General features: G+C 38.5%; 1 protein-coding gene across 1 annotated transcript in view; it reads left to right on the top strand.

The window, feature by feature from the left end:
* LOC116998025 (adenylate cyclase type 8-like) overlaps positions 1–13,520 on the top strand; it is a 118,640-nt gene extending 105,120 nt beyond the window's left edge. The window contains exons 15-18 of the mRNA XM_033063319.1: positions 3,406–3,552; positions 9,094–9,186; positions 11,366–11,480; positions 12,950–13,520. Coding sequence (XP_032919210.1) covers positions 3,406–3,552; positions 9,094–9,186; positions 11,366–11,480; positions 12,950–13,437 — 843 coding nt within the window. The 3' untranslated portion in view covers positions 13,438–13,520. The remainder of the gene's footprint in view (positions 1–3,405; positions 3,553–9,093; positions 9,187–11,365; positions 11,481–12,949) is intronic.
* The last annotated feature ends 211 nt before the right edge of the window (positions 13,521–13,731 follow it).

The following is a 13,731-nucleotide window of genomic DNA, read 5'->3' as shown; positions in this document are numbered from 1 at the left end:
TTGTCTTCAAGCACCTAATGAGTGTTTATAAAGAAGACATTATTAGGGTTCTGGAGTATCTCTCTTATGAGGAGAGACTTGGGAAGAGAAGAATGAGAAGGGATCTCATTAATGTATTTAAATGTCTCCAAGGCAGGTACCAAGAGGGTTGTGCCAGGCTCTTTTCAGTGGTGCCCAGGGACAGGACAAGGACCAGTGTCCATAAATTAAAACACAAAATGTTCCAACTCAACATGAGGAAGAAGTGCTTTACGTAGAGGGTGGCAGAACACTGGAACAGGCTGCTCACAGAGGTCATGGAGTCTCCCTCTCTGGAGATATTCCAAACCCCTCTGGATATATTCCTGTGTATCCTGCTCTAGGTGATCCTGCCTGGGCAGAGGGCTTGGCCTGGATGACCTCCAGGGATCCCTTCCAACCCCACTAATTCTGTGATTCTGTGGTTTTGTGATTCTGTGAAGGCTGAGAAGGGCTCAACCCTCAAATCAAAAGGACTGTGAATGATTTGATCTAATTGGTCCTGCTTTGAAAGAAAACTGTATTAAATGAGATTCAGAAGTCTGCTCTAGTCTGAGTCTATGAAAACCTAGTATTTATAAAAAAGATAAGTGAATTTAACAGAATCTCTGTGCAAGTTTATGATAGCCCAGTGTTGCAGAAGTATTATTAGAGGCCTGACAATGACTATGGAAGGAATAAACTGCAACAGACCTGAGGCTCTCATATCTTCAGACACAAGAGAACATTTTTGCCATTTCATATTGCCCCTGAATTGCCTGTTTGTGGCAGATAACAAAACACCCATTTCAGACACATAGTTAGTGAGTCTGCTCTGAAAAAGTGTTTGCAGTACACAAAGAAAAGCATAATAATGAAGTCTCTGAATATTCCTAAAATGAAGATTGAAGATGGATAAAGGAAAGTCCAGAATATGTTTCAGAAAGCAGCAGTAAGTCACTCCTTATTTGAAACAAAATAAATGTATATTATAATATTATATAGATAGATAGATATTAAGGTACTGTATGATGAAATTGGAATTTTTCCATGTAATGTTGGAATTATCTTTTATAATGGGAAGGAATGTTGCAAGATTCACCTTGCCAGCATTGCCATATCTACTGATCGTGCAGCAAAAAGGAGTTAAGGCTACAATTTTTGGTTGTACATTTTGGAAATGGATGTAGCCAGACAAATTAAACTGCACAATGAGGAATCATTATGTTCTGATTTCAAGTAACACCTAGGGAAGGACGACACAGTAAGAAGCTACAGGAAAAAGCACTTCAGAAATCACTCTTGAGAAATTTTACACTCTGCAGGTATGAAAGTGCCATAGAAACCCTGCTAGGCGCATGAGAAAATGTGAGTGTGGAAGCAACCAGGTTAAAATGCCTCATTGCAAATGGAGCAGACCTCAACACCAGCCAGGAGTGTGTTCTGGCATATCTGCATTATGGATTTTCAGAGAATAAGTTTCCCATCTTACACTTTCATTCACATATGCTCACGTGCATAATAATCTTCAGAAGCAAGCAGATGCCCCATGGATCACTGCTGATGCTTCAATAATTTGTCACTGAATTAAATTCCACCACCCCTGCTTTTTGTAAGGCCATTTCCAGAGTAGCCATACTTGGGGATGATTTATGCATGAGCTGGCAGACAGTAAGATCTACCAGATTTCAGTGCAATCAATCCTGCAGTTCATGTCTGGCCATTAAGTTAATTTCTCTGCTCTCAAAAAAATGAATTCCCAAATGTGTACTGTAGTATTTTCTTATGGATGTATTATTTCTGTCCTTATTCTACTTACCAAAAATAGAAAAAGGGAGCAACTGAAGGCTCAGGCAGTTGTCCTCTATCTTCATGATCAAAGGCAAGAGTATGGCTGAGTGTATTCCTGCTTCTCCTAGCACACATTGTCAAATATTTCATAAGCATCCACCAATTAATGTGTGTATGACCTTTTTCCACACCCACAAAAGGGAATAAGAATGTTCTTAGAGTATGGCTTCCACAATCCTGAAGATGCTCTTCAGTGAAAGAAAGGGTAAGGCAGTAAGGGAATCAATCAGGTTTCCTCAATCAAAGCTCTGCAGTGGCTTTGGGAACTAGAAGAATTTCCCCACTTTAAGACACCTTGTAAAAGAGCCTGGATAAGTAGAAGCATTAGCAGCCTATCAAAGAGCAGAGCAGAGGTTCAGGATGCTTTTCTGAGGAGAAGCAGGATGAAGAAAGAAGAACCTGAATTGTTCATGTCAAGTGTATGGCAACCAGCAGTAAATATTTTTATCATGAAATCAAAGCATTAAAATTTCTTAAAGCCACTAACAAGAATTTTGAGAAAAAAGTACTTGAGGTCATAACAACATAAGACAGGTTCATAAACAGAAAAGGAAGTGTCCACCATTAGGCAAAACTACAGAAGTTGAAGCCAGGAAAAAAAAAATCAAAGGAGAATACATATGATGGGTAATGTGCATTAATATATTAATATTAATGTATATTAATACATTATATAATATTATAGGCATTAATATAAACATTATAGACATTAAAGCCAATATGCATTAGCCAAAAGAAAAGCATACCAGGAGTTGTGGTAGCACTCCTTGGACTCTTTAAAGTTGAAATTAGGGGGTTTTTTACCTAAAAATTAGCTTCAGTTCAAACAAGAGCTGTCCACATTTTCACATATGGAATGGCACAAGCCCTTCCATAAATAAAGCTGTCATTTAGTACCAGAGAGAATTATATGAATAATATAAGCTTATTCCAGGGTATACTTTATCCTAATAGCCTTCTATGACTGATCCCTTATAAGCTGCTTTCTGACCCTCCCAATAACTCTACTATCAATCCCACTTCTATTTCTCCCTCGTTTTGAACCCTAGGAGCAGGAACATCTCCCAGAGCCAGTCAACCAAATTGTTCCACAGCCATCTTAGGAGAATCAGAGTTTACCAGAGAGTAAGGGTTTTCTGAAAACTTGGGAATAAACAAAATTGTAAAGAGCTGCAATAGTGTGAAGTACAAATTATCCACCAGAAAATGTGATAACTGGTATTTGTACTTGGCAATGAATCTTTCATGTCTTCAAGTCATTCCCCATACAAATCAAAAGCAAAGTTTTTATTTCACTTTTGCTGGTGTAGCTCCTTGACTTGAAACGTAGCACGAGCAAGCATTCAAAGAAAGGGAAAACCCTGCATATAATCTGCAATAAAAACATCAAGAGCTGTCAGCCTCCTCCTGTTGAACCTGGCTAACCCTTAATATATTAATGCCTACATCAGATGTTAAGGTATTATGCATGGAAAAATTAAGAAAACTATTTTAATTGCTGCCAATTAAGTTTTCTCCCTTATGTTACCACTTCATTTTTCCTCATTGTCTTTTTAGGAATTATACTCTCAGTCCTATGATGCTGTTGGTGTGATGTTTGCTTCTATTCCTGGATTTGCTGACTTTTATTCCCAGACTGAGATGAACAACCAAGGAGTAGAATGTCTGCGCTTACTGAATGAAATCATTGCAGACTTTGATGAGGTAATACCAGCTGCTGATAGTGTTTAAACTATGAGTTTCCAAATGGCAAATATGTCATCCTAAATTATAAAATTTGGTAATTATTTTGTTTCCAGTAATTTTGATTTTTTTTCTTTTTTTTTCTCATATTACAATTGTCTTGTTTGCTTTTTTGCCCTTCATCCTGCCAAACATTGGTTTGAATTATCTAATGAGAGACTGAAAATAATATTCAAGTATAAACATCCATAAAAGCACAAATCTGCACCAGAGTGTCTGAAAGTAGAAAATGCTTCAGTTCTATAGAAGAAACAAGTATGAACAAATCTACAACTTTTCTGGAAAACAGTGGTCTAAATACAAAGAGGTCAAGGTGTTGCTTTAAAGGAGTTGGTTGAATGGACTCAATGGATATTAAAGGGTAAAACAGTGTCCAGTTAAATGTGAAGCACACAGCTCAGAAGCAAATGTTAGGTAGAGAATGAAAGGTGGGGGTGACCTGACCTGAGAAGATTTGTAGGCTTAGGAATTTTATAGAGATAAATGAAGTTCAGCTGCTTGTTTCATAGAGGAATTCAGAGGTGAAGGGATTTTTTTTTGTGTGTGTGTTAAAAGGACACAGAAAAGGAAAATAATTTATTAATTTATTTAGGTATTCTTTTGTCCAGGTATTCTTGTCCAGGAGTGGACAAGGTAAAAAGGAGAAGTCAGGTCTCCAGTGTAGCTAGGTGGACTCAAAGAAAAAACTTTGCATATTCTGCAAAGTAGTTTGTAAGGAAGCTTAGACAGGTGGTATCATGCCCAGTAATGAGCCCAACAGGAATTAAGAAAGGAGACAAGGCATAAGCCAGTGAAGAGCTTTAAAAAAAAATTCAAAACTAGGAAGAATGAAAAAGTACTGCCAAAATTACCTAGCAGAGAGAATTTTAAGCTCTCTCCTGCAGGCAGTTTTTAGGAGTGTGGTAAAAATAGAATTGGAACTACCTCTACTTATCAATGAGATTGGACCTATGCACCAGACTGCAATGGTCCAGACAGAAAAGGGAAGGAGAAAATATGGTGTCATTGGTCTGTGACTTCCATCCTGGGCGCCTGCATGGGGCATGAGTGGCTGCTCACAAAGATTGTACCAAGGCTAAGATTACTGACATGAAATTGGGAGTTTATCCATATAATTGGTGAGATACTAAAACTACAAGTGGGAAATAGAAGAATTCACAGCGATCATTTCTCTGTGCATTTAAACAGAGAACAAAATTTCCCCCTCATGAGAAGAACTCTGTCACCTGCTAAGCTCCTGCACTGCCTTCCCCATGGGTATAAATGCCGGCTTCTTACCTCCAGGATCTAGCACAGCTGTCAGCATGCTTCTTGATTAATAGTTTTGTTTTTATTTCCAGATCTGATTAAAATGATTACCCCTCAAACTTAAATTAATTCATAGCAATAGCCTTTGCATTAGGATATTTTGTCATGCACATTCACGTAACCTTCGCAACAAAATTCCTTTGCTGCTGTGGCAATTACTGAAGACAAGGTTTTAATCAAAACCCTAACACAATATTACTTTCAGGCCCCTAACACCTGCTCTGTAATTAATAAAAGACCTAATTGGAGACTGTATTATGTCCCAAACACATTTAGTTGAAGAATAGATACGTTCTTGGTACAGGTAGCAAATGAAATTATGGGATCCCCTGCTGACTGCTAACCTACTTGCAGCACGGCCATGCCATTAGTTTACTCTGTCTAAGCAATCTGAAAAGTGATATGCCAGACAGAACAACTGAAAGGAGTAACCTTATCCATGGAAAAGGAACCAGAAATCATTCCAGGTGCAATGTTTCAGGGCTAGCAATGTTTCCATGTAACTATTGATTTACACTATACAATGTCACTATTCTTTCTTTTTTTCCCCATGTTCCTTGCAAAGATTGCCTGCTACTCAATACAGCCCCAGGAGCAAAATGTGCAGATGTGCAGCTCAAGAGCAGAACAGCTCTGTTATCCATGGGGAAATTCTGCCTCTCAGCATCCACCTCTGGAGAGATACCCTAACGTAGAAATCTTAGCACAGCAGTGTAGGACATAGGCACCTGATGCCCTTTGTACATCCTAGGTGATTTGGGACACCTGCACAGGGGTGTCAGCTCCCACACTGCATTGTCAGAAAATTCATCTTCTGGAGCAAGCCACTGGAAGTTTTCGAGACAAGAGTACTCTAGATCCCACTGCACATATAAGTTTAGACAACTGAACTGAGTTCGCAAACTCAGATCAGATTCTACCCTGTAAATTGCCTCTTTACAGAGATAATAATAATAATAATAATAATAGTAATAATAATAAATATATACAGATCCAAATGATGCTTCTGAACAGAAGCTGTGGTAAAAATACAAATTGACCTGGTTTGGAAAATGTGATAATACACAAGAAAGAACTCTGGGTTATTTCTTCTTTTAAGACGGTTTTCCTTGTTAATGCAACACAGCAAGGTTACAGTCTGGATCTGTTACTTTGCTTTCCACGGAATTGATCTATGTTAGAGAGACAAAGTGAGTTACAAAAAAGTAGGAAATAGAAAGAGAAACTGTCACAGACAACTGCATGGGGTAGGTGGCCACAGAGGAGTCACATTGTGACAGGGTCTTTCTTAGGGAGTGGGAGAATGTGGTCCAAAAGTCATTTTTGCAGAATAGGTAGTCGACTACTGCCAAAATACAGCTTTCACTCAGTTGTTCTTTTCACCTTATAGTTCAAAAATTCTTTTACTTCCAAATTATCCAGTCTTCCCACCAGCTGAGGCAGAACAGGAGGTGCTAGTTTCTGGGCTGGCAAAAAGAAACAAATATGAACATTGAACATTTATAATTACTTGCTTTTTATATGACTGTAATTTTAAGACACATACAGGGCTAAACTCCCTTTCTTAGAGATGTTAGACCAAAAAATTAACAATATAACATTTCTGCGGATAATATGAGTTTTGAAAGGGGTTTTTTTTTATGTAATATTCTTTCTAGGCTTTTAAATGTCATTTATGTATGTTAATGTTACAATTGGGATTTGTGTTTTCAGAAGAGCTTTCTTGTTCACAGATTTTTTTTACTTTCTTGTATTTTATTTATTCTGCAATGATTTACACAGTGTATATCACCACAGATATTAATATTTTATGTTGCCACAAGCAGAGGTTTTAAGAGAACACTGGATCCTGCTTTCAGATTCTTTGATTACTTTGCAGTTGTGTGCCATGACCTGCAATATCCTCTTTTGTACAATTTTGTATATGTGATCCCAGGGTCTGACCTCCACACAGCCTTGGTTGTACATGGATTGCAGCATCAAGCCATTAGTTTCTTTTTAGATATAAACCACATTCTCGTGTTTGAAAATGTGTCCCTGGACTATCATGTTAAATTAGCAGCCTAGTTAAAATGTTTTAACAAATGGCAGCTGATTTAGGACTGAGTTGGAATATCATTCCCTGATATCAAAATCCATCATTCTGTCATACTGTGAAGAAATTAATTAGTAAATAGACCATTATTTGAAGAAGGAAAGAAGCTGTTGAATAGGCCATATAATGCAGGGGGGTGGGGAAAGAAACAAACAGGAGATTTGGAAACAATAATGAATGAGGAAAAAACCCATAACTTGGGATCATGTTTTCTAAATTGCATCACTGCCAATTTTTTTTTTCTTTCCTAATAAGAGTAATTTTAGATATTTATTATAAATTTTAAATTAATGTGCTGTTTTCTGTTGCTTCCAGCAACCATCTGGAAATGAAAATATGGACTGTTTTCAAGCAAGGCCATTTTCTCCCCTTGCCCACACACATGGTGCTCCCAGACTGCTCGCAGAGGCAGAGCTGCAAGAAAAGATCTTTTTCTTTAAGAGAGCAGTTGGAAGAGCTGCCCTTGTAAGAGGAAAGGGTACACAATGGGCTGTTCTAGCAGTTTGAAGAAAAATGAGAAGCAGGTTAAGTCTTTGGACTTTTCTGGCTTGGACAGGAGCCATTAAGCATATGGCTTTGTATTCCCTCCGTGCAGGCTGTGCAGCCTCCCTTTAGGGACAGATGGTGCCATATCTGCACACCCACAGCACAGCTCTGGCTGGCCTGCACTGGGGTCACAGTGCCAGGGGATAGTTCATGTTATGCCTTTGGTGTGTTTCTCCCTTTGAATGAAAGAATCCCTTTAGTGGACAGGAAATTCCAGCACATAAGATGGGGAAAAAAGAATGCACAGCAGTGTAGAAAAAAGAAAGGGGAAAATATTTCATTACATTTTTTTCCTGACCACAGAAAGACTTTTTTCCATTTAAACCCCAACTAAATCAAGCCTTTAGAATTGAAAGTTTGAAATTCCTTTTTTTTTTTTTTGTGAAGTGTTTTTTTTCTCCCATGACTTTATAATCATATTGATCCCTAAATTTGTTAGATACCATACAGCTTACCACAGTTTCACAGGGTATTTGGCATTAACACCAGCAACAAGCATTTTCCTGTGATGAGGTGATTAATGCCCATATCCCACACCCTGTTATCACTGATAGAATCCACATCCTGAACTCTGCTAAGGTCTTTCAAGGAATGTAGGGCTCTGGTTTCTATTTCATGGAAAGTCTTAAGTTAAACCATAAATATGGACTTGGAATAGGGACCAAACTTTCACTCCCACCTCATTCAGTGCTTTAGTCACTAGACTAAATTTATTCTTCCTCTTCCAGATTCTCAATCTGACAATACCTACTTAACATCCACAGCTATAGCAAATCCCAAATAGATACAGGCATTTACCATTTCCCATTGGTTCTTGGAATTTTTGTTAGAAGGGGAAAATACATAACAAATAATATAGACTGAATGATCCAATGGACATACTGGTGTCCAGTCTGACACTAAGTAGAGGGAAGCAGGGGATAGAAGAGGACTTGGTCTCTTACAGGATTTCTTTGGAGGCATCTACCTCCATCCACTGACTGTGTAATATCATAGAATTACAGAATGGTTTGGGTTGGAAGATCATCTTACTCCAGCTCCCCTGCCATGGTCAGGGACACCTCCCACTGAACCTAGTTGCTCAGAGCCCCAACCAGCCTGGTCTTGAACACTGATCTCATCACCTTAATTGTTGCTGTAGCAGCACTTAATTTGCAAACCGAGTTCCTCCAGCAGAGTTTTAGGAACTCTGGTAAGTGATCAAGTCTTCTATTCACACATACATTCACAGAGAGTTTGTGTTCACTGATATTCAGTGATCATACCTCAGGAAATGCAAGACTTGGATGCTTTTCTCTTAGGCTGGAATATGCATGTCCTGTATTATCCATTGTGGAATTTACCAAACAGCACAACAGCTTGCATGCACTCAGTGAGTAGATGATGTTCCAGAGTTCCAGATCAGTGTTCCCCAAAACCTAGAATACATTGTGTGCCATGACTGACTCAAATTTGGATACCACAGGTGTAAATTTGCATTCTCACATCTTTAGAAGCATTTTGTGTTAGGAATTACAGAAGTAACAGTATTTTTATTTTTACATATGTATTAGTTACTAGGTGAAGAGAGATTTCAAGATATTGAAAAAATTAAAACAATTGGCAGCACGTACATGGCCGTGTCAGGATTATCACCTGAAAAACAGGTAAGAGGATAATTTTCGTTAAGAAGCAAAACTTGTGATTATTCTGACCATTCATATTCGAAAATTTGTTATCTCTGTGTTGTTCATAAAACTTGTTTTGCTAAAATAAAATAGACATTTGGGGCTTCTGGCAGACAGCAGTTGCACTTCTTGATGAATTTAAAAGCCATCTTGTGCTTGGAACAAGAACCATATGGATTCTTTCCTCAAATTTAGGTTTATAGGAGAAAAAAAATTTCCTTTCAGTCACACCATTGTGAATCTAGATCAGGTCTATCTATATCTTCAGACATACTCCAAAGCCATCTCAGTAACTCACACAGGAACATGACTGACAACCTCCAATAATCAATGGAGAGGATCTATTAACTGACAGTGTATTTATGCAAGTGTAATGCTGCATTTATACTCTTTTTTGATACAGCCTATCTACAGACAGCATGATAACTACACATCAAAAAGAAAGCAGATCATCAGTTCAACTGAAGAACAAGCAAACCAAGCTGAGGGGATAAATAGTCACAGAGGACACGCACAGTCACAGCCATAAACCTCACATAAGACAGATGACAGAGATCCATTCATAATTCCACACAAGAATTTGCCTGGAAACAAATTAGATGAAGCTCTAAAATACATCCAATGAGAAGTCATCTGTTGCTGAAATCTGTTTCTTTGGCAACTGGTGCCTGTCCCCAGGAAGAGCAGCACAAAAAGGGTGTGCTGCCCCTGACCTGTCACAGGCTGGGAGCCACACTGATCACAACCTCTGAAAAGCAGAAGCCAAATTACCATGAGCTTTATAAATCAGAAAATTGCCATTGTTTGTTAAGAATACATTATAAAACACATGGAGTGTAACTAGCTGAGCATCTCCCGCCTACGGAGTAACAAGTGATGCTGACAGCTAGAAATCCATAAAACTAGATATGCATGGCATTTTTGATTGTCAAAATTCTTCTGTGGAGACATGAGAAAAGAAGGATAGAACACCAGGGAGATAGTTGGTTATAGCTATACAGCTCCTAATCACTTCCTCTGACTCTTGATGGGGGTAAAACTTCCAAGGGAGAAAAGCTTCACTGCCTTTCCAAGACTGATTAACTCTTCTCTTTTCTTGAACTATAATATTGTAATGGAATTTTAATGCATGTTTTAAATATACTTGTCATACGTACGTGTCTGTCACCTTGTCAGCACCTAAGAGGTGCAGGCTGCTGAGGGAGGTTGGCATGCTGTGAACAGAGCGAGTTAAGGATAAGGACCAAGCGTGGTGTGAACAGAACAGGGTGATGCCAAGGAGATGTTCATGTTCAGTATTAAACACACAGCAAAGGGCTGGACTGCATAATCCACAGGGAGAGACTTACAATCCTATGTACTATGAACTGGAAATTTGAAGAAAGAATTACCTTGCTTCAGAAGAGATGAGAAGACATCATACAATCATTGGGCCAAACCCACAGCTGTTCCTTACTCTGCTGTCTCCCTGGAGAGTCCCTGCCCCATGATCTCTTCTGTTGGTGCACTAGGTTGACTAAAACCCACTGCTGGTCCCCATCTGTATATCCACTGCTTTGTAGGAATGGAAATGGAAGGGAAGGAGCAGGGAGTGACTTGCCTCCCCTAAGCAAAGGCAATTAATGAAAAACAGAAGATCCTTTCCTTTCTCTCTTACCCAACACCAGGCAAGCAGGCTTGACCTGTTGTTCCTGTCATTGTTACCTCTCTGAGAGCACTTGATTTGATGCTTTGCCTGGGTGACAGTTTCAGTAAAGGAGAATTACACATCTTTCACTTCTTTCACTCTGCTTCCTGCTTGTGTGGGTCATAAGCACATGCTCTCACTTGATTTTTACCCTTGAGTCTGAACAATCTCAATCCTCTCTCTACTTTCTTTCTCAGCCTTAGACATGTTTCACATGCCTTGTTAATTCTCATGATTGCCTGTCAGATTGCTGACAGAAAGTTACTTTCTCTGGCCCTTTAAGCTGCTCTCTATCCAGTTATACAAGTATAACATAATGGGAAGCATTACCATTAATTGCAGTGTACCTCTCTTTCATCTAGAATGTTGAGCCTGGATTCCAAATGCAAACACTTGGCACTTGTAAGGATGGGTGGCAGCTGGGCTAATGCAAAACTTTATAAACATATCAATGTATAACTTTTTCCTCAGCAATGTGAAGACAAATGGGGACATTTGTGTGCCCTGGCTGATTTCTCCATAGCTCTGAATGAAAGCATACAGGAGATCAACAAGCACTCGTTCAACAACTTTGAACTCCGTATTGGTAAGCATGGTTCAAACACGAGAGCTAAATTGGGGTTTTGTCTGCAAGCATGTGACTCCACTGATTGCACTCCAGGAACATTGCAAGGACATGCACAATTTAGGAGAGCCCAAGTACTGTATCCTCTGTTTTCAAATTTACTTCATCCCAGGCAAAGTCAGAAATATTAAATACTCCATTTGCAGAATGATTTGGGGACTGCAGAAGTTCAAAGTTTCAGTGAATTGTGAATGGGGAAAACAATTAATTTATTGTCTTTAGTAAGTCTGCTACTAAGAACCCACAGATGTAACACAGAAAGTGAACAGGACAACCTAGATCCAACCCCAAGACTGATATTCACACAGTCTCTAATTAATCTCCCTGTATAATATTCTTCTTCAGTAAAGGGACAAAAGCAGTTTCTCCTAAACCCTGGGAGTAGTAATTATGTTTTGCACAAAAATTTAATTCCATCTCTGACCTGACCAGTGGCAGCATCTTTGAATTCTCTCTGTGATGGGTAAGCTATTGTTCTAGCTGGAATATCTTGCATGGCTTGTGGAATGGGACATAAAAAAAATGTATGGCACATAGCAGGAGCAAATTTGATGACTTCTCATGCTGAGTGGATCATTGACCAAAACTAAGGGGGAAAAAAAACCCACACACACCTGGAAGGGACATGTTTTTTATAGATAATCCTGCCATAGAAAAACTGAAATATATTCATCAGCCACAGCACGGAGGGTCACAGCATCACTATCTGATCTACACTTCCTAACAGTTTTAAAGGCAAAGCTCATAGTTCCCAAGATTTCTCAAGGAACAGGCACCCACACTTAGTAAGCATGTGCAAAGATTTCATAGAGCATGAATGCAAGACTATTTGATAACATTTTTATCACTATTTTAAAAAAAAATCTTTAAAAAATATTTTAAAAAACCTAAAAAACTAAAATGTTTTTCTAAAAGATATCTTACACTCAACAAAAATTATTCTTAAATCATTGTTATAGAAAAAAAAATTGCTTGTCTTTTTATACAACAATCTTGCAAAATTAAATCTTTCAAGAACTTCACAGAATGCTCTAATATTTTCACTTCATGGAAGATAAGAATGCAATTTCTTGACTGTATAGCATTAACAAGGTTGTCCTCAACAAGTGTAGTTCCAGAAATCTTTCCTACTATCTGCGAATAAGTTTTCAGGAGCTTTGGCAATAATGTGCAGAAACAGATAACACATAAGTAACACAATTCCACTGATATGGGTGTCCCATAAAATAACTCTTTTGATATCACTTTTCAAGTTTCCTAGCTTTTCCAGACTTTTTTTTTTGTTTAATTTCTCTATATATGTACCTCTTCCTTAAGCCTGGAGATAAGTGTATTTGAACCAGGCTTCATCTGGTTCTAAGTGCAAATATGGGTTTTAATCACTATTGTATACAGTTTATCTTCTCTTTTTCTTTCTTTTCTTTAATTAGGGATTAGCCATGGCTCTGTTGTAGCAGGAGTTATCGGTGCTAAGAAACCCCAGTACGACATCTGGGGCAAAACAGTGAATTTAGCAAGTCGAATGGACAGCACAGGTGTTAGTGACAGAATACAAGTGCCTGAAGAAACGTATCTGATCCTGAAGGACCGGGGATTTGCCTTCGACTACCGGGGAGAAATTTATGTCAAAGGTATCAGTGAACAGGAAGGAAAAATCAAAACATATTTTCTTCTAGGAAGAGTTCAACCAAATCCTCTAATCCTACAACCAAGAAAACTGACTGGACAGTATTCATTAGCAGCTGTTGTATTAGGACTTGTACAGTCTCTTAACAGGCAAAAACAGAAGCAAATTCTTAATGAGAACAATAACTCTGGAATCATAAAAGGACATTACAACCGGAGGACTTTGCTCACTCCTGGTGGATCTGAGGTAGCAGTCCAAGCAGAGGGGGCTGACAAAACTGAATTGCCATAATCAGCATTGTTTGTGGGGTTGTTTTTGTATTTCTTTTATATATAAAAATAAATATACAAATAAAAAGGGTTTAATTTTTTTTAGAAGGAGTGTGATTTTTTTTCTTCTGGTGTCGTATTTTGATGAGATTCAAATTCCTGTATTTTAACAAATAGTGCCAGCATCTCTCTCCAGCCATCTGTGATTAACCTCTGAATGTCCAGACCCAGTAGTGGTGGACACCACTCTGCTGTGTCATCTACCTGCAGAAAGGAAAAGAATAAACCCCTGACTGGAGGGATTTAGAACATGAAT

This window comes from Catharus ustulatus, chromosome 1 (assembly GCF_009819885.2).
Source record: "Catharus ustulatus isolate bCatUst1 chromosome 1, bCatUst1.pri.v2, whole genome shotgun sequence".
Lineage (NCBI taxonomy): Eukaryota > Metazoa > Chordata > Aves > Passeriformes > Turdidae > Catharus > Catharus ustulatus.
This window is presented reverse-complemented; position numbering and strand designations above follow the sequence as displayed.